Raw genomic sequence first — 22,465 nt, forward strand, 5'->3', positions numbered from 1 at the left:
CTCTCTCTCTCTCTCTCTCTCTCTCTCTCTCTCTCTCTCTCTCTCTCTCTCTCTCTCTCTCTCTCTCTCCCCCTCACACGCACACACACAGAGTTCTGATACCTAAGCCTTATGTTAAATAGAACATAGTAAGTGTAAGAAGTAGAAAGCTCATAATCCTCCTGAGTGACCAAAGAAAGAAAATACCCATGAAGTTCTGATGACCCAGCACATGACTGAAGGAATCCAAAGTGTGACAGAGACACAGTGTTCTTGTGTCATATTGGCCCCCACTTTTGCTGCTGTGTCCAGCTCCCAGCACTGCTGACATTCAGGCTCCTACGCCTCAGAAAAGGTCAGGAGCTGCCTGTGAAACTTCCCCCACAGTTTGTCTTGATCCCCAAATGTATCCTATGTGAAAAACTCCATCTTGCCTTTCCTGAGAAACCCTTCCTGAATCTCCATCTATGATGGCAACAGAAAGCTGCCAGCTTGGTCCTTTAGTAGTGTCACAAAAAGGGCAGGCAATCCCAGGCCTTTGTCACTGGCCTCTTCTTGAACTTGCCACCTCTCTCACCCAGTGTACAACTCTGAACTGATATGCTGAAGTGATTTGGGGGATTCCAAGGCACAGAATGCTGAGTCCTGAACCAGGTTCCTTGTGAGCATTATTTTCAGTCTGTCGCTCTTTTGAAAAGGACCTTGTTAAGGTTATATCTGCATACTCTAAGCTTCTCCTACACTGAGTTTATAATTCAGTGATTTTCAGTCAATTTACCATTGTGCAGCTATCTTCACAACCCAGTTTTATAGTACTTCATTCAATATAATCCCTCAAACCTCTCTTCAGTCAGTTCCTGTTTCCACACTAAGCCTTAGGCAACCACTAATCTACTCCGGGTTTCTCTAGATTTGCTTCTCAGGGCATTACATATAAATGGAATCATGCAGTACGTGGGCTTTTATGTCTGTCTTCTTTAACTTAGCAGAATGTTTTTAAGGCTTATTCATATTTTGGAATATATTGATATTTCATTCCTCCTATTGCTAGCTAGAGCTCCTTTGCAATGATGAAGAATATTGTCCTTTTTTTTTTTTTCATCTATAGCTGATGGACATTTTTGGTGGTTTCCACTTGTTCTGTTCCAAACGGAACTACAGTGAACATTTGCGTGTTACCGTATGGATGGGGGTTTGAACTACCTTAGCAGACATTTTACTCTGTAATTCTTGGGCTATATTGTAACCACATGAAACAATCCATCTTTCTCAAAGTGCCCATAAAACTTTTCTCTCCCTGGCACCACATTAGATCTAGTTTATCTCCATAGCCTTTCCATTGTGTATGCCACTCACTTTCTGTCTTTTAGCTTTGGAGCTTCTGGAAGGGATAATCCCATCTGTATCTTTTTATACCAGTTCACCTGGCAGCTGGCATACAGCTGGAGCTTAACAGGGCACTGCTCAACGTGATGTTGAGGAGTGTTGTTTGGGAGATAGAATGAACATCAGGCCCTTAGTTTCTTCATTTGTGAAATGAAGCTCAAGTGAGAGCAAGGATTAAGAAATATGATGTAGGCAATATACCTTGTGTCGTGCTTGGGGAAAGGGTAGCTTGTATTGTCAGTGTTCTGATATGAACATTAATGAGCACTTCCTAAACAACCTTTTGTCTAGCACATGTCACTCACTGTTTTTTCAAGTTGCATATTTGGGGATATGTGAATGATACGCTAGATTCCATTAGAACAAGAAACAATACGCATTGCTTTACCTCGAGGCATCTGAAGTCTAGTGAGGGAGAATATAGATCTACATGGATGGCTATGTAATCAGCTAGAGAGCAGGAAACCTCATGAGGAGATAAGAGAGATGACAGAGAGCCCTGAGACAAGAGGCAGGGCACAGGGACTCTGCGATCTGAGAGAGCTGAACATCTCTGGCTTTGGGACAGCAGCTGTAGAGAAAACATCCACAACAAAACCCGAGGACTGGAGAGAGGAGCATGGAGATGGGAAAGTTTTTATTAGCCAAGGGTGAATGTCTGTAAACACTCCAGAAAAGGAAAAGATGGAGAGGCTGTGGAGAGGCAGGGATAGACAGGCTGGGAGAAAGCAGGAATGTGAAAGCTTGCAGGTTCGGGCTGGGGATCGAGGAAGGGGATACTAGCCAGGATGTATTGTATGAGAAAAGAGTAAAAAAATAGAGAAAAAAGAAAAAAGAAGTGTTTCATGTACAGTTAAGAAGTTTCATCATTACTCCTTCCAAGGCCTTTTTATTGTTTAAAATCTGAAAAACATAAGAGACGGTTTGTGACACAGATGTTACAAGCGACCATCTAAGGGAAAATACAGACTGGAAAATTCTAACACCCTGACACATGGGTCAAAGTGTCATTATGGAGAAAAGACAGAAAATACCGAGAGGCAGAGGTTGGCAGAGCTAGGGTGAAACTGTGTATTGTGGACATGATAGAATGCTTACACTCCTGAATTCATAGCAGCTGTGATTGCCTGCAAAAGACTTATACAAGGTCAAGTGAGCCAACATTCCAGCATGGATGGGGAGGGTCACAGGAGCACCCAGCCCTTACCAGAGGAGAACCTGTTACAGTTGATGACTGCCAGGCATGGGAGGAAAATTCAGTTTTCCTTAGGACTGTGATCCTCGTAGGTTGACTAGATTTCACTGATGGCTTAACTAACACCCATGTTCATATGAACAGCTAGAATTATACTGAGTTATAAAATAGAGGCAAAAAAAATGAAGGGAAGGATGGGAGCGGACATGAAGTTGGGGGGCAGGGTAAGGGTCCTCTGGGAGGAGTTGGAGGTGGAGAGTAGGAGGTGACTGTAATCGAATACTTTGTATACATGCATGAAATTCCCAAAGAATATTTTATTTAAAAATTCTAATTCCTTAACACAAGAGCTTTCAGTTCTTTCATTTTTTTACTTCCTTCCCTTAAGATGCATTTGTACTCTGTATATAAACAGAAATATGTTTTCTAGATAGAAAGCCTGAGATCTTTTTTTCAATCACGTCAACTCCATCATTAATCAATTTTTGGATAATGGCCTGCCCATCCTGGTTGAGAAAGCCTGTTCTAAAAATTTGGAAGCTAGCGCAGTAATAGATATAACTTTAACAGTTTTGTAATCCCATCCCCCACTACCCTCCACTACATTTCCAAAGGCAACTATACAAGATTGTCATCTCTACATGGTTTGGTTGATGGATATTTTGTCTTTAAAGTGTGTGAAGAGTGATAACATTGTTTAGAAATCACACTTCATGTGGGCTCATCTTTTTCTGGACTACTGAGGGGTGTTGGTTAGAACAGTGAACTACAGCTCTTGTCAGTCATGTGATCAATCACCAAGTCGACAGGTGCTAATCTGGGGTGCTCAGTAGATTACATAAAATAAACACATTTTCCACCAGTGACGTTTTCATCTTAAAATCCGTTTCAATTAAATCTATTGAAAATAGCATTGTTGTTAACTTACAAGTGATGTTTATTTTGAATGAATGAATTCTTTCACTCCAAAATATTTGCTGAACAGGTACTGCTTCATAGGCAAGATTTTAGGAGCTGGGTGTCTAGCAGAGAAGAAAGTACCCCAGAGCCTTGCACCCCATCAAGACTCATTCTCATTCAGTCTTTGAATTGCCTAATATCATTTCCTGCTTGGTTCAAATCTAATTCATGCCCACCATTAAAACTCCTTCTGGAAGAGACTGCCATGTGAGTGTTACTAAAATAGGACTTGGCATCACTTCAAGACTCAAATGTGCTGACAGAATTAAAACCTGTCTGATGCTGATACAGCAGGAAGATCACGGGAGCAAGAAGGAAGACTTCCTTAAAACCAGATCATGCTACTCTGTAGCTCCCAGCCTTCAAGGCCAGCATCCAGGTCCAATTGGGATGTTTCAGATGTTTTACTATCTGGCCAAGCACTAGACCTTGTCATGTTTTGATTTCAACTGAGAGAACTAGAGTCACACTCATGTATGTGGTCCCTGATGTTGAGGGTTCTCTGCCAATAGTGAGGGCCATGTTTGCTCTGGTGAAACCAACTCTTTGGCTATCCCCCTGCTTATCTTAAAGAAATAGCAATTTTACCATTTGAACAGGGGAAAAAGTCAGTGAGTCTTTTAAAGTATATATCATGCATATTTAGTAGTATGTATCCCTTTTTACATTCTACTAGGAAGAAAGTTAAGCTTCAGGTCTGACCTGCAACTATTATCTTAGCTCTACACTCAACTGCTTATTGTAGTGAAAGATGAAACCATTTCAGATGATGCTGATGTCAAGATATTTTAATGGACCTTTGACACAGTCTGTGAAGGAGAAACTATGAAAGTGAGCAGACCTTTAGTTTATCACTGTGCTCTGCTTTCTTTCTGCAAACAAAGACCAACAGCCTATTTCATTTTTAATCAATTTATACCACCAACTTTTTAAAGATTTATTTATTTTATGTATATGAGTAAGCTGTTGCTGTCTTCAGACACGCTAGAAACAAGCATCAGATCCCATTACAGATGGTTGTGAACCACCATGTGGTTGCTGTCAATTGAACTCAGGACCTCTGGAAGAACAGTCAGTGCTCTTTTTTTTTTTACATTTCTTTTTTTTCTTTCTTTCTTTCTTTCTTTCTTTCTTTCTTTATTTATTTATTTATTTATTTTTATTGGATGTTTTATTTACATTTCATATGTTGTCCCCTTACCCCATCCCCCACCCACCCAGGAACCCCCATCCCCTCACCCCTCCTCCTTCTTCTCTGCGGATGTAACCCCTACCTACACCCCCACTCCCACCTCCCCACCCTCAAAATTCCCACCAACTGGGGCATCCAGCCTTCATGAGGTCAAGGATCTCTTCTTCCACCTATGCCCAGCAGGGCCCTCCACTCTTAAGTATTCAGCTGAAGCCCTGGATCCCTCCCTAAGTGCTCCCAGGCTGGTGGTTTAGACCCTGGGAGCTGTGGTTGGTTGGTATTGTTGCTCTCGTCCTGGGGCCACAAACCCTTTCAGCTCCAATGTCCTTCACTCTAACTCCTCTATTGAGAAACCCATGATCAGTTCAATGGCTAGTTGTGAGCATCTGCCTCTGAATATGTCAGACTCTTGAAGACCTCTGAGGAGACATCCAAATCAGGCTCTTATCAGCATGCACTTCCTGACTTCCACATCAGCATCTACCTTTGGTGACTGCACATGGGATGGATACTCAGGTGGAATGGTCTTCAGACGGCCCCTCCTTCAGTTTCTGTCCCTCACTTTGTCTCCATATTTGCTCCCTTGAGTATTTTGTTGTTCCTTCTAAGAAGGACCGAATCACCCCCACTTGGTCTTCCTTCTTCATGAGCTTCATGTGGCCTGTAAGTTGCATCTTGGACATTTCAAGGTTCTGGGCTAATATCCAGTAATCAGTGAGTGAATACCATGTGTGTTCTGAAGCATTAATGGAAACAGGCTGTTGTCTGTTTTGAACTTCTAGTGAAATTTTGGCTCCTTCTAACCATGATTCGCAATAGTTGATAATATCATAGCAAGCATGCTATGTGCCTCTTGGTGGAAAAATACTCTACATGGCAAACAGAAAATCTCGAACATCCCAAAGATATCCATACTGTGTTCTCAGAACCTGTGAGATGCTACTACTATTCCTGGCTAAGGGGATTTAAGGTTGCAGATAGAATTGTGTGAGCAGGTGATGGTAGAAGGGAAAGCATCTCTGAATTAGCTGTATTACTTACTTGTCTCATTGCTCCAATTAAAACATCTCACAAAAACAGATGAAGGGAGAACTCATTTTGGCTCACAGTTGAAAGGAACAGTCCATCCTGACAGGGGAAGTCATGGCAGCAGGTTGAAGCAGTTTGTAATATTGTACCTAGTCAAGAAGCTTGCAGCAATGAATACTTGTGCTCAACTTGTTTCTTCCATCTATGTATGTAGTTCAGGATATCTGCCTATGGGATAGTGGCACTCACAGTTAAGGTGGATCTTCCCACCTCAATTAACCTAATGTAGATAATCTCTATACAAATATGCCAGGAAACTAATATAGTGTAGGCAATACCTCAGGAGTATCCCAAGAGGTTTATCTCCCAGATGATTCTCAATCCTGTTTAATTGACAATATTAACATTAGCCTGTTGAAGTCACAAGCCTAATGAAATCATATAACATTGGTCTATTAGCAGAATAGTTAGTGATTATTCACCTAACCACTACTAACTTTGGGGGTGGAATGGAGTCAAGAGGCCAGGGCTGTGAGAAGCCCATAGAAGCTAAACAAAGGAAGAGATTCTCATTCAATCTTCTCAAAGAAACCAGCCCTTCTAGCACCTGGAATTTAGTTCCATGAATCCTTAAGCACAATTCCAACATTAAGCACTATTAGATACAAAATTTATGTTGTTTAGTATTAATGAGTTTGTGGCTTGTAGTTCATGAAAACAATAGAAAACAAACATCCTATTTTCTACAATATATTCTGGATACATTCTTTCTAGAAAACTCAGAGACTGGTCAAGGCTCCTAATGTAACTGACAGTTTACAGAAAATACGACAGTCAAAGGAACATATATGAGATGATAAGCACAGTGGAAAGACATTGTATTTTTATCAAAATAAAGTGAAACACACACACACACACATATACACACACACACACATACACACAAACACACACACACACACACACACGGGGAGTAGATATGAGAATGAATGAATACAGAAACCTATTTGCCTGGGAAAATATAGGTAAGTGATTTTTCTCAGAAATACTGCCTGGAGACTTTAGGAAACTACCTAGTATTTTGTCTATCAACCAATAATAGTAGAAAAATGCCATTCAAATAAGCAAATTATTAGAAAAATATATTATCCCTAAGATGTAAATGCTCATACTGGGTATTTGATATCAACATATGAATCATTGTTAGGGTTTGATATTTTGTGTTTGATGTTAAGGAATGATTGTCAGAAGGAATTACAGTCATATACATGGTATTTGGATTATTTTTGAGCAAGGGGAGGGAAGAATCTAAGTGGGCATGGTAGATAACAATAACCACAAATTGATACTTGTTGAAAATGGGTGGTAAGTATATAGATGCTGCCAAAAGATTTCTGCCCTTGAATATATTTTAACATCAGCACAGCAAATCCTGTTTAAAGTACTAGTCACTGATTAGACGTCTCAAATGTTTGAGGAGCCAAACAAAGCATGTGCAAACACTCAATTTGACTATAAGCTGTTGATGTGAAATTTCCACAAGGAATTTTGGAAATGGAATCTTTCATTTCCACTAAGAGAATCATCCTTTTTGCCTCTCCTACTTCCTTTGCTCTGTGCATCCTAGGCATAGGGGCTTCTTTCTCTGTAAGTCAGTGACTCAGGGGCATTCTTGGAATAGAATTTGCCTGGAATAAGTGAGCAAAAAAAAATAATATGCATAATTGTATTGAACAATGCCTCCTGGTATTTTATGTTCGTTTGGATTCCCCTCGTCTCACTCCTGCAAATATTAAAAAAAAAGAAAAAGAAAAAAGAATAAGAAGAAGGAAGGAAAAGGCAATAATGGTTTCAATTTTTGACAGCCTGGGGTATCTTGAACTGTTAGCTCATCACATTTTCCCTGTTGTGTTTGTGTGTCTATTTCAGGATGGAATGGGGAACTTAAGAATCACAGAAAAGGGTCTGAAGCTAGAAGGAGACTCAGAATTCTTACAACCTCTCTACGCCAAAGAAATCAAGTCCCGACCAGTAAGTTTCTGATGAGAAAACAATCAATGCTCTGAAATTTAAATCTGAGCCAATCTACCTTGCTAGCCACTGAGACAACAGATTGGGATGGTGGATGAATTGGTGTTTGAACCTGAAGACTTAGATAGTACTCATAGCTGTGGTGCTATCAACAAGTAAGATGATCTCATCATGTCCCTTTGTGGCTTAGATGTTGGTAGCCGCTGTTAAGCAGCTTCCAGATGGTGCTATGAACCAAGAGGCATTAAACACAGGAAAATACTGGTACCAAACCTGTGAAGGGCAGTATCACTAATATTCTTACTTGTCAATCATTTCAAAGTTATTGGTGAAGACAGAACTAATGAATCAGAACTTTGATTTTCATTTACACTTTATATGTTGTGGTCCATGCTGTCTAGAATCAGTTCATTATCAACAACCATGACCTAACATTGTATCTAATGACTAATGGTATGTCTTATTGAGGGACAGGTTGGCCTTGCATGGATAATTGGTATCTCATTTAATCCATAGGCTCATCATTGTGATGGAAGTATTGCTATTTCATTTTATAGATTAATGAATTAAGACATTGATAAGTAAACTGTCCTGAATAATAATAATTAATAATAATAATAATAAAAATAATAATATAAAAGCATAGAGCAAAGATTCCAACTCTGGAAATCTAATTCTAAAGCCTTTTTATTAAGTAGTCTCTTCCTTAAGTTTCACATTATTCTTCCTATAGTAAGATGCATGTTTCCTACATGATGTGCCTTCATTAGTCAGGATTACCAAATCTGAGTAGTAAAAACCATGTTTATTATTATTGGTTGGTTAGGATTACAGTCTAATTGTAAATTGTCCCCCACAGGCTCATGTGTCACCCGGCCACTCTCCAGCTGCCAGTGCTTTCTTGATAGGTTGTTTAGTAAGTGGAGGTTTACCAGAGGAAGTGTGCCACTGGCGAAGGGCCTCCAGGTTTATAGTCCAGCTCTGCTTCCTGTCACTCAGTGCTTCATGATCCTTACACATGTGAGCAAGCAAGCTCACACTTAGGCCCACAGCTTCCAGCTCCCATACCTGCTACACACAGTGGTAGACTATATGGGCAAAATGGGAGAAAAAATAGATGGTCTCCTCCCACCCGTCATGTCACTTCTTTTGGATGTCTGTCCACAATGATGAGGAAGTTGATGCACAGCATTTTGTTATATAGGTTTGTGCTTTGTGAAGTAGAGATCACTGGTTGGAAATGATCTCTTAATAAGGCTTATTAAGACCTTCACATTGCATAGGATTAATCGCTGTCCACATGGAAGCCAAGACTGACTAGAAAGTTCCTTAAACCGTCATTTACATAATATGCACTGACTTATATAATTATTGAAAATCAGCAACTTGGTGTCAGTGCAATAGAGGGCGGGAACTGTATTTGCTGGAGGTATCGTGTGCTGCTTGTGGAGATGCTCTCCATCCTCATCACATACAGAATCCATACGGAATGCAATTCAAAGTCCCCCAGTGAGACCTGGCACTCCTTTTTTCAATTTGTTTTTAAAAAGTGTGTGTGTGTGTGTGTGTGTGTGTGTGTGTATGTGTGTGCCACATACAAAATTACACATAAAAACCTCACCACCATAAAAATGTCCACCCCTGCCAGAAGTCTCTTTCTGTCTCTTTTCAAATTCTCTATCACACTAAAACCATTTTGTCCTCCCCTACCTCTAAGCAACCACTGATATGTTTCCTTTACTCTATTATTACTTTGCATTCTTATGAACTTCATAGACCTAGAGTCATATATGATGTTCATTAAGAAAAAAAAAGCAAGCACAAAATGCCTTTGTCATTTACTGAAGCTTTTTCTCTTAAAACCGTCTATTTAGTATCTAACTTAAGAAAGTGTTGTCTTTTACATGCAATTAGGCTCTCTTGGTTTTCTCAAAAGAGATATGAGACTGTAGTTCAAGGGTATAGACTTTTATCTCTTTGAGAACATCAGAAGATAGAAAGGTAAATGGAGAGTTGCTTGCTATGAGTGGAATTTGCATCTCTTTGAAATGTCACAAGGAAAAACAAGTGTGTTGACAGAAAGCAATAAAGAAATTATTATCAAATCTTTGGGGCTAGTCTATAGACCTCCCTCTGCATAGCTGAACAAGCATCTGTACAAACTATTTTTACCATCAAGGCAGGTGGAAAGGATGATGGTTGTGTACCAGTGAAGTGCAGCCCTGAGTGGTGCTTCATGTTCTAACTACTCAGCAGTTTTCTGTTCTCTTTGAAGTTATCCCCAGTACCATTGCACCATACATCACCACTGGTGTGTTTCATGGGTGTCTCTTTCTGCTCTTCCCTACCAGGATCGACTCACACCCTTGAATGGGATTGAGAGCCTCTCTAAGTGGGGTGGAGTAATGAAGGGATGACTGTCTCTAGTTTGGTTTTCTGTTTCACTGATCTGAGAACTGATAAGTTAAACCATCCGCACAACATTCAATACCATATCTGATTCCTTTAGTGCAGGTTGAAGTCCTGATCAAATCACTACAAATTGATGGATGCTGTGGCAATCACTTAAGATAATAAATTTACAACTGTGAGTGATTATCAGTGAACACCGGTTCCACCAACCTGAGTTATCAAGACATATCTAGGCTGAGTACTCAAAGCCCCTGAGAGTTGAATTCTATTAGTCACTGCATTGAATGGTTGGACAGTAATGCCTAGAAAATAAGAGCTAGGACTTCCCTTGCTAAAAGCAGCTCAAACAGACCTAAACTCCACGACTACAAATTCTCAAGGCCATACTGCTGAGCTGAACTTCACTTTTCCTGTCTTTCTAGTTGGGTGTTACAAACTGGCTCACACCTGGTGGTTTCCTACTAAGGATAGTTGGCTGGAATACATGACTCAGCCCTTGAGAGGAGTCAAGGTGCTGGGACAATGAACCCCCCAAACAATGATGAATGGTTCAACAAAGGGGACTAGTTATATCAAATCTATTCACTAATGGGGCATTATCTGTTTAATAAGCTTCTCATGGAGTGAATACATTTTGAGGGACTCCCATTATGCCCTGATGGCTGATGGGACCAGCTAACCACTGAGACCTGAATGCCCCCAGACATCACTTCCTCTGCCCACTGTGTTCTCTGGACTGTCAGACTCTACCAGTCAGTGTGTTCCATATCCAGCCATTCCCTTCATTTATATCATGTGCTCCTCATGTCCTCTAAGACCCCTTGCCCACAGACCTTGGTTTGCAGAATTGCAAATGTTTATACTTCATTAATGAGTCAAGTAATTAGATTTTGTTTTGTTTCCCTTTGGGCTCTTTAAAAAAAATAAGTATTTATGTCCATTACATTTTCTTTCTGGCTCACTTCTACTTTTTCTCTCTTGTGCCTAAATTTTCCATAGTCATCTAGTTCTTGGGTCTCCACCTCAGCTTTTACTGATTACATAACTGACAAGCACAATTATGTATGTTCAAATCATATAGCTTTAATAATATCCTGACATATATTGTGAAGTGACAACTACAAACAAGATGTTACCAGAATCCTTTTCTGTTGGTATGCAGATTTTCTAAGCTGACTTCAAATGGATAATATGTACTATTAACTCCAGCTTCCAAGTTATGCATGGAACTTATTTACATGATAACCAAAGTCAGCACCCAATGACTACATCCCCACCCCTGATCACTACCCTTCTACTCACAGTCTCTGTGACTTCAGCTTTTGCAGTTTCTGCATTGTACTGAGAGTGTGTGTTTCCCCTTCTGTGCCTCAGCAGTTCCACTTCATTTAGTTTTCTCCATGTTCTTACATCTGGAAGAGATTCATTTTTAGGCTGCAGTCAAATTCTACTGTGTACCCATGCACAGTTTTCTTCACCCACTCATCTATTAGTGGACACTTATACTGACTCCATGTCTTGGCTCTTGTGTGATGTTGGAATAAACATAGGAGTCCTGACATCTCATTGCCATAAAAACTACCTGTATAATTTCAGAGCTGAATCACTATGTCTTACAAGAGTTCTTCATATTTTATGAGGGTGTTCATAGGTTCTCATCTCCTAGGTACCCACACACCAATAGTATGTAAGCATATATGTACCACCACATCTCATAATTTTCATTTACATTTCACCAATCATTAGTAATATTCCTAAAAATACTTTTAATTGGCCTGATATTTGCATGTCTCTTTTGAAAAAAAAAAGACTACTACTTAGGTCTCTTGCCTTTTCTTAAATTACTCTTCTTAGTATTGTGTCTGGTGTGCTTGTTATATGTGTTAATATCAGTTTCTTGTTAGATGCTGTATGTCTTACAGATGTTTTCTCCCACTGCCAAGGTTGGTTTCTCACTTTGGTGATTACTTCCTTGGTGTTTGACAAGTAGAACTATTTATGCTAGATAGAATTTTGTTTATTTGTTTATATTTACTTTTATGCTTTGATTTTACTTCCTATACTAAAAGAGAAAAGAAAGAATGAAAGAGAGAGACAGAGACAGAGACAGAGAGACAGAGAGACAGAGAGAGGGGGAAAGAAAATAAGTAAAAGAAATGAAAAGAAAAGAAAAATCACAAGCAGGATCAACCACAGCCTTTTTTTCTCTTAGTAGCTTTATCAACTTAGGTTTTGTATTTAAGCTTTAATCCATGTTATGGTGATGTTTTGAGTATAGGATAAGATAAAGATTCCATCTCTCCAGGCTGGAGAGATGGCTCAGTGATTAAGAGCACTGAATGCTATTCCAGAGGACCTTAATTCAATTCCCAGCAACCACATGGTGGCTCATAACCATCTGTATTATAATATGATACCTTCTTCTGATATGTCTGAAGACAGCTGCAGTGTACTCATGTTTTAAAAGAAATTCCTTCTCTCTGCCTGTGTACCTCTCTTCTCTCTACCCTGACATGTGAATATGTATGTGTGTGTGTGTATTTTACTCATTAGCATTTATTAAAAGGCCTGTTCTCTCAATACCATGATTTTTGGTTCTTATAATAAAGAGTAGTTGAATGTGTGGGAGTGGATTAGTTTCTTGGTACTCTATTCTGTTGGCTGAGCTGGGTGTTTGATTTTATTCTGCAGCTATAGACTGCTGCATGGTCTGATTTGACATCAGAAACTGTGAGGCCTCCATCTTTCTCCATTTTCATTTTGAGAGTGTGTGCATGCTTGGTGGCAGGTAGAAGCATACTTGAAACTTCTATAAGGGGCTGAAGCTGTGCTCCTGGTAGCCATTCTTCACCCTGTCTCAAGGGCATGCCTCCTTTTTTGTACTTATCCTTCTAACCAACACAGCCCAAGCTTGAGGTGGGCAGAAAATTTGGATTCTGATTGTTCTGTTTGAGGGGGGAAATAGGAACTAACTTGTGGTGACAGGCATGAATTCTGATCATTTAGTGGTAGAATGCTATGGAAAAAAACAAATGAAGGCTGCAGTGGTATCTCCTGAATAAGCCAAACAGCTTCAACTCCCAGCTGAACATATTGCACACAGAACAATATTTTCCATGCCACTTGCATGGAACATGAGCATCTTGCTGTCTTTAATTAAGAAGTTAACTGGACCATGAAGTATTGCCCGGGTAAATAAAAATGATTTGTACAAAGTCGGAGTGGGGCATTAGGCATCTTTGCATTTCCTTGCTCACCCATAAATCAGCATAGTGCTACACATTGGAAGGGTCATCTATAAGCCCATCTGTACAGTGAAGCCAGGCACCATTCCCCCATGTATCTGCTTACATGTTGTAATTTATTATGTCCAGTACTGCAAACCAGCTGCCACTGCCCTTTCTTTTTTTTTTTTTAAACAGACAACAAATTATGAATAGAGCAACACTTGACACTAGCTGGTTTGTTTTCCTGGGAAACAGATTAAAGTATTCAAAGGCTTTTGGTTGCTATAGAATTAAAATGGACTGCTCAGATTTGTATTCTTCTTTTAACAAGAAGAGTCATGTGTGCTTTTCTTAAATCAAGTTCTAAGGGCTATGGAAGACTTTGGTCAGATGTCAGTTACATTTACATTAGCTATGATTGCAGCAGAGGAAATAAAGCACCAGCTTAAAGTGTGAAACTGTCTAATTGCATGACTTGAGAGTCATTGCCATTCGGGTTGCCCTCAATTCTTTCTCATTCCCCATTCATCATTTTGGTCTCATTGTTTTGAAGACTCCAGATCACTGAAAGACATTTTTTCCAAGCTAATCTCATAGCATAAACACTCCTTCTTCACTCAGTGTGCAGTACTGGCACAAAGGATTGGAGAGATCTTACAAAAACCACAGTATAGTAACATACTAGCTGTAGATTATAAAATGGGGCAAGATTGGGGGCAGTAAGAAGTAGAACAGGAAGCAGCAATGAGCGGAGCCAATAGAACTGAAGGGGAAAATCAAAGCCTAGAGTGCAGCTGTGAATTATCTGAAGGGAGAGTACAAATCTCCCAAGAAACAGAATTCTAGAACATACTTAAAACACCCTGAATAGAAAGAAGAGTTAATGTTGGCAAACTAGTGTTTTGGGAAGCCTACTGGACTCAGAGTTGGACAGTCAGGTTGTGATGGGCAGGGAGCACTTGAGCAAGCATCTTCATGTCACAGTTGTCTCTTGGACCTAATCAGTGGTTCGCTGTGGTTTGTTGAAAGTCATAGACTTCATTAAATACTTTACTCTTAGAAACTCAAATCCAAAGTAATGGGGCCTAGCAGTCTTGGTGGCTTTGTTAACAAGCATAGGATATTGAGATTCTGTGTTGGTCCTTTAATAGCCAGTTAGAAAGCTACTAGATTCATTCCATCTCCATGTCTGCTCCAACAGCCTTCATCTAGAGACTTTCCCAAAGCATCCCATTCAAAATACAATCCCTGCCAGATGGCTTTCTTTACTTACATCACCTCATACTACATCATATCAATTTATATACTGTAGGTATGAATTGTATAATTACCAATCTGCTCACCTATGTGGATTCCTTGTGCTATCAAATCCCCTAAACAGCACAGACTCAGAAGTATGAAGAAAGGGTATATATTTGTTCCAATATTGTAATATCTTACTATACACAGGTATCTTATAATATCATCAGTAAATCTTATACACACACACACGAAATCAGACTATAAAGCACCACCTTCCTGGGTTCAGATCCTGGATCTACCCATTCACTAAGATATATGACCTTGAGCAAGTGTCTTGACCCTTTCTATGAATCCCTTTACTCCCCCTAGAAAATGGGGACAGTTGTACCTCTACATCATATGTCCATTCTAGCTTTGTGGAAGTTATTATATGTAGTTTATAGAACAGTGTCTTGAATACAAGTTGAAATTGGTGACTATATGTTACTAGCACTAGAAATCTTATTATTGTGTCTCTTTAACCACTGACATTCCTAGACTCATGACCTTGTCAGGTTTGGAAGAAGATTTTGTTGGAACAAATAATGTTCACTTAGATCCATACTTGTCAGATGGAAACAGGGACAGATATTTTCTTTGCAGGCATTTATATGTGAATTAGCTATCTTTTTACACATATGCTAAGTATACATTCATATGGCAGTGAAATGCAGTGAGGGCTGATGGGAGACTGACGACTCAGTGGAGTAGAGGTATTATAAAGGTTGTGAAGCCCATCACAAGTCTGTACACTAAGAAGTTACAGATGTTTGATCCATGTCATCTATAGACAAATGTAGGCTCCTAAGCATGGTGACATACCATGAAGTGAGAATTAAACATTAGGACTTCCACCCCTTCAAAATGTAGAGCTTCTCATTTCTGTCAGTGTGGCCTTATCAATGTCTCCAGATCCCATTTGTACTGATACTGTGTGCTGATAGAGTGACTGGTACACACTGATGGAGGACTGCCATCTATGCTGATACAGTATCCACCTGGTGCTGAGACAGTTTCTTGATTACTTCTTAAATAACATTTAAGAGCTTTAAAAAAAAAAGAAGCATGTCAGAGTCCACTGTGGTTTGATTGATGTTCTTTAAATGGTAAGAAAAGGCCAGTTCCAGTCCAGGGCCATCTCACAGCGAGCAGTGCCTGATGAGCTCTTGGGAAGATAACTGAGTCGAGCTAGCTTTAAGGATGACTCATGTTTCGCTACATTTCTAAAAGCTTTGTTGTTCTTCACAATTAAATTGTTAGCAAAAAGAAAGAAAGTTACTTTAAAATGTTTTTCATAGCGTTTCAATCAAAACAGACTCATCTTCCATCAGCCCTCTTTGCACCCGGTGCTTCATAATTGCTATTGTGTATTGCACTCTTGGTCTCAATTTAAAAAACCTTGTTCCTTGTCAAAATCACAGATGATTATTTGGAAGATGTCATTTCAAAGGTGGAAGGGAACATTTCTTTGGCCTATGAAATGATAAGCAAACCTGTACTGTTCTGTTGATTTTTGTGATCTCTCAAAGCAGCGAAGTGTAACCTTTTGATGCTGTGCATAGTAAATTATCACCAGAGATGTTTTAAATGGCTATTGCCTAAAACCATGAGTGTGGGACTCTACATCTCCACCAGTGATTCTGTTTTTATCAGCAGTTTCTGCCCCCAGGCAAGTACCAACCTGATCAGCCAAGAAAACAAGGTTTTTAAGACTAATAAATATTCTTCAGATGTATATGTTGTATGTTAAAGGGAAAGAAAGAAGGAACGGTAGACTGTAGACTGTAGCATCAATCACCAAGATGAAAGAGTAAAACAGACAGACTTGCTGTCCTCCATGCTTGGTACAATAGTGTGACTTTCTCTGGGTACCGAGCCACCGAGCCACCACTCCCATTATGCAACATTGGAGTCATGGAAATCAAACTGCTTTCTCTCAGGAGAAAAACACGAGTACAGATGGTAAAGTAATTGAAGTGTTCTGCCATCAAGCTGTATAGATTGGTTTTAGCCCTCAGTCGAGGCTCAATTTTGTAGCTCAACATGAGGGGAATATTTATGACAAGATGAGTTATCTTTAGGTGGCAGCTCATTAAGATATAAGGAATGGAGTCGGGTTCCTTTTACAATTAGGACCATATAACTATCTGCTGTTTGTCCTTCACTTAAGTTGTTAATAAGACAAGAATCCCTCATTTTGTAGCATTCCTGACATTTTGATTTTTACTTGGGTTTCTATCTGAGCTCTTTGAGATGGATTAGTAGCTATCATGCTTCCCATCAGTGTCATGAAGACTTCAAGAGTCATAGTGTTATACGTTAGCAAAATGTGGGGTAGGAAGAGATATAACTGACATGAGCCACCACCATTTGATCTTTAGAGGCTTGTGTAAAAATGTGTCCTTTAGGAGATACTTGGAGGTCCTCTGTTGTCATTTGAGACCATTATTTTTTATTGGTTATTTTGTTTATTTACATTTCAAATGTTATCCCCTTTCCTGGTTTCCCATCCACAAAACCCATATCCCATTCCCCTCCCACTGCTTTTATGAGGGTGCTCCTCTACCCACCTACTCACTCCTGCCTCACCACCCTAGCATTCCCCTATGCTAGGACATCAAGCTTCCACAGGACCAAGGGCCTCCCCTCCCTCTGATGCCAGATAAGGGAATCCTCTACTACATATGCAGCTGGATCCATGAGTCCCTACATGTATACTCTTTTGGTTGGTTGTTTAGACGCTGGGAGCCCTGGGGGGTCTGGTTAGTTGATATTGTTATTCTTCCTGTGGGGTTGCAAACCCCTTCAGCTCCTTCAGTCCTTCCCCTAACTCCTCCATTGGTGTCCCCATGTTCAGTTTGATGGTTGGCTGCAAGCTTCCAATCTGTATTGGTCAGACTCTGGCAGAGCCTCTCAGAGGATAGCCATATACCAGGCTCCTGACAGCAAGCACTTCTTGGCATCATCAATAGTATCTGGGTTTGGTGTCTGCAGATGGTTTGGATCCTTAGCTGGGGTAGTCTCTGTATGGTCTTTCCTTAAGAGTCTGCTCTACACTTTGTCGCTGCATTTCTTCAGACAGGAACAATTCTGTGTTAATATTTTGAGATAGGTGGGTGGCCCCATCTCTCAACCTGGGGCCATGCCTAACCTCTGGATATGGTCTCTACAGGTTTTCTCTCCCCTTTGTTGGGAATTTCGGCTAATGTCATCCTACAGGGTCCAGGGAGCTTCTTGCTTTCCTGGCATCTGGGACTTTCTAGTGGCTACCCCCAGTTCCCCATCCCCCACTGTTACACCTCCATTTAAATTCCTGACCCTGTGTACTTCTCCCCCATCTCCTCCTACACCTGATCCCTTTTCCTGCCTTCTCTTTCCCTCCCAGGCCCCTCCCTCCTGTGATTATTTTGTTCCCCCTTCTAAGTAGGACTGAAGAATCCACATTTTGGCCTTCCTTCTTCTTGAGCTTCGTGTGGTCTGTAGTTGTATCATGGTTATTCTGAGCCACTTATCAGTGAGTACATATCATGTGAGTTCTTTTGTGACTGAGTTACCTCACTCAGGATGATATTTTCTAGTTCCATCCATTTGCCTGCAAATTTTATGAAGTCATTTTTTAGTAGCTGAGTAGTACCCCATTGTGTAAATGGGCCTTATTTTCTGTATCCATTCCTCTGTTGAAGGAAATCTGGGTTGTTTCCAGCTTTTGGCTATTCTAAATAAGGCTGCTGTGAACATAGTGGATCATGTGTCCTTGTTATATGTTGGAGTATCTTTTGGGTATATGCCCAGGAGTGGTTAGCTGGGTCCTTAGATAATGCTATGTCCATTTTTCTGAGGAACCACCAGACTGATTTCCAGAGTGGGTTGTACCAGCTTGCAATCCCACCAGAAATGGAGGAGTGTTCCTCTTTCTCCACATCCTCACCAGCATCTAATGTCAACTGAATTTTTGATCTTAGCCCTTCTGACTGGTGTAAGGTGGAATCTCAGGGTTGTTTTGATTTGCATTTCCCTGATGACTAAAGATGTTGAACGTTTCTTTAGGTGCTTCTTGGCCATTCAAAATTCTTCAGTTGAGAAATCTTCATTTAGCTCTGTACCCCATTTTTAATAGGGTTATTTGGTTGTCTGGAGTCTAACTTCTTGAGAGTATTATAAAAGACTGTAAAGCATTTGGCCTTTTACACCTGTTCTGTCCTTCTCACTACTTGAGAACACACACTCCTCCCCTGTGAAAGGGAAAACAATGAGAGAATGCCTTGGCAGCTGAGAGCAGCCCACATCATATGACTGAACTTCCTGGTATCTTGACCTTGGGCTTCTTAGCTTCCAGGATTATGAGATGATAAATTTCTATGGTTTGTAAGTTATTCTGAAAGAAATTGTTTGAGTATCAGTACAAACAGGATTTAGATGAGAATGTACTAAAAGAAGTATAACAAAAGAAAGACAGGAATCATCAACATATGACAGCACCAAAAGTACAGAAAAGACTGGGGAGATGGCTCAATGGGTCAAGCCATTGGTGCACAGGAGTGGGACCTGAGTTTGAATTCCAAGAGTCTGTATAAAGCTAGCATATACATAGTAGCATATACCTGTGAGTGCAGCACTCCTGGCTACTTGGGAGGCAGAGACATGAGAATCCCCATAAGTTCATGGACTAACTAGCCTGGTGATTGAAGCAACACACAGAGACCCTGTCTCTAGCAAGGTGGAAGATGACAACAGACACCTATTTCCTGACAAGGAAATTCACAGTGTTGTCTAATATCAGGTTGTTGCATAAAATTAAGTGAAAGTTTAAGTAGATGGTCAACGAAAGCACAGTGGTGAATTGGGAGTGGAGTCATGACATCTCTTCATGTATGAACACAGAAAAGTCTTTGTCTGGGCATTTAACTACCGCTTATACCACAAGGCTGACTGAGGCCCTGTGAGATTCAATCATATTGATTATAAGGTCAAGTTGTATAGTATGATTTTTTTAAGGGGGCCTAGCAAAAGATCTATCTATTCTTTTTCATTACCCTTTAGGAAAAAAAATAAAACAATCCATAAAGCATAGTGTTGTTTGAGTTTAAGCATACAGCTTTGTTCACCAAATTCACGGTTCAAGAAAGCGATGAAGGCTCTACTAAGCAAAAAAGAAAAGACTCTCTAGAGAGGTCTGGACAATGTAGCTGTTATGTTCTTAGGATGGCTGAAAAATTCCTTCCAGAAAATGCTAGAGATTAATTAATTACTTTATTTGTTTATTTTTGATACAAGAGTTCATGCAGCCCAGGCAGGGTTCAAATGCCCTACGTAATGGAGGATAACTTTCAACATCTGATCCTTCTTCCTCCATTTCCTAAGTGATGGTATGACATGCATGCAGTACCAAGCAGGGTTTTATGCCATGTCAAGAAACAACTGAGGAGATTTGTGCATTCCAGGCCAGTGCTCTACACAATAAAAGACCTCCCCAGTTCTTGGTAGCACACCTGTAAGTATTCCTAAGATCCCTCTGGGGTTTGGTTCTCTTTCAACATTTGATGGTCTTTATCTTTAATAGACAAAAAAAAAAAAAAATTTGCTGTTAGAGAGATTCAATAAACTAATAGCTGTAAAAAGGACTTTGCAGCGGGTATAACCCACAGTAATTGCTCATGCATGTTTACTGAATTTGAATCTAAGCAATGTGAGCTCAAATCTCCATGCTGAAAAGCCAATAGACAGGGCAGGTATAAATGTCCCATTTCACTCCTTTTGGTAGCCCTGTGAAGAATCTCTAATTATAGTCAACTCACTAGAGATAAGCAGCAGACATTTAGAAAGAATACACATCTCATCCCAACCCAACTAGATTCTCTCTCTTTTTAAAAAACAATAAAGCATATTTTTGTTGTTATGTATATGAGTACATGTTGGCATGTTTGGAAACACACAGCTCACATGAGGAGACCAGAAGAGGGCATCAGCTCCCCTGGAGCTGGAGTTACAGATGGCTATGAGCTGCGATCTAGGTGCGGGGAACTGAACTCAGCACCTTTCCAAGAGCAATAAGTGCTCTTAACTGCCGAGCTATCTTTCTACCCAATCATACTTCATACCCCCAAAACAGATTTTGACACTGACCTTAAATGAAATGTTCTACTATCTTGAGCGGTAGACAGGAGATATAGATTACATTGTGCTGTTTGTCTGACTTATTTTCTCTGCAATCCAGGGAACGATGCAAGCTTCTTGCTGTTGCCACAAAGACGAGAGACCCTTGTTGCTTTTCTCTATCAGTTACTACTTCTCTGCCCATTCCTTACACTACCTTTCATAACTTCTATTCTAGTTTTTTCCTCCGCTTAAATCACAGCTCTCCCATCAGGAAGCTCTCGCTTATGGTCTGTGGGTTTTATATACTGCAGGTTAGCTATGAATTCAGACCAACACAAAATGGTAAATATACTTAAAACATTATAAGTTTATTTTCACAATAGTTTTAATTCTCAATCACATGGTTCTTGAGCATGTAATTTGTAGATAAGAACAGCATTTTTCAGTGTCAAAAATTGGACACATCTGGTAGAGTGTACTGTCTCCCACTACAACATGGCATCTTTCTAATTATGCCTTTTATTTAGAATTATATTAGAGTACCTGTTTGAGAACGCTCAGGACTTGTATAGAAATCAACTCAGTGATACACAGATATACAAAATCACCATTGTGTCACATTGAAACTAGGTCCTGTGGATATGTTTTAGCTGGAATATCAAACAATTTCATGTCTAAGTACTCTGCTCACTTCTGAGTTTGTCAATGTAAAACACATATAAAATGTTTAAAACTTAACTGAAATTATAAGGCTCCAAAGACCTGGAATTTCTTACTGATGGTTCTCTATTTCAACTCTCAAATCCAGAAAATATTAGGCAGTATCTTCTTTGTTTTACCAGTCCCTTCAAATACTAGGGTAGATGCATAGGAGAGGAAATAATTTGATGTTTCCAATGGTTGTCCTAGAGCTTAATCATCTTTTGGAATACCTTTCCAAAAGATTGCCTTCATTCCAAATTCACTTGCCTTGTAAATTCTTCTCACAAAAATATGGACATCCTGAATATCTTTCCTGGAATTATGTCTTCATTCTTATTTTAAAGACTAAAAATTATGTGTCTGGGTGTGTGTCTGGGTGAATATGTATATGTGTGTGCAGGTGCTCACAGAAGCCAGAAGTAGGCATCGACCTCTGGAAATGAAGTTACAAATGGCTGTGACCTGTCATTGGTGTTACTAACTGGACTCAATACTCTGCTCTTAACCCATAAGATATCTCTCCAGCCTCATTTCTTGATTCTTATCAAACAAAACAGTCAAATCCCTAGCAACCTCACATATAGAGTAAACATTCACTGATATAGTGCTTTACTCTTTTTGAATAAAACCCGACATATTTCAGATATGAAGATGAGTATGCATGCCTGAGACTGTGGTGTCATTATATTGCATATGCTCAGTGACTGATTACTTGTGGCAGATTGGGAAATAACTATTTTCCCCTGAGAATGTATATAAATTGTAACTAAGTGTATGGCGTATATCTGTGTGAGAGCTGTTGTGAAGTTTTGGGTTGGGGATCCAGGTTTTATTTGTTTATCCTGTGGAGATTTACATGCCAAGCTTGCATGGACTTCTCCCAACTGTGAAGTCATCAGATACGCTACTAATACACAGTCAGAATGGCACAGAATTAGAAATCCTACCTTTTATAGGTTCTCAGTGTTGGATGTT

The 22,465-nt window shown here is 39.9% G+C and overlaps 1 protein-coding gene across 2 annotated transcripts in view; it reads left to right on the forward strand.

The window, feature by feature from the left end:
• Sgcd (sarcoglycan delta) overlaps positions 1-22,465 on the forward strand; it is a 408,884-nt gene that overhangs the window by 177,167 nt on the left and 209,252 nt on the right. Inside the window, exon 3 of one of the 2 annotated variants that reach the window (XM_028777651.1) lies at positions 7,671-7,772. The exons of the other annotated variant lie outside the window; for it this stretch is intronic. Within the exon in view, the coding sequence (XP_028633484.1) occupies positions 7,671-7,772 (102 nt within the window). The remainder of the gene's footprint in view (positions 1-7,670; positions 7,773-22,465) is intronic. 2 annotated transcript variants of the gene reach the window in all.

The sequence above is a fragment of the Grammomys surdaster genome, unplaced genomic scaffold (genome assembly GCF_004785775.1).
Source record: "Grammomys surdaster isolate TR1022 unplaced genomic scaffold, NIH_TR_1.0 313, whole genome shotgun sequence".
Taxonomy (NCBI): domain Eukaryota; kingdom Metazoa; phylum Chordata; class Mammalia; order Rodentia; family Muridae; genus Grammomys; species Grammomys surdaster.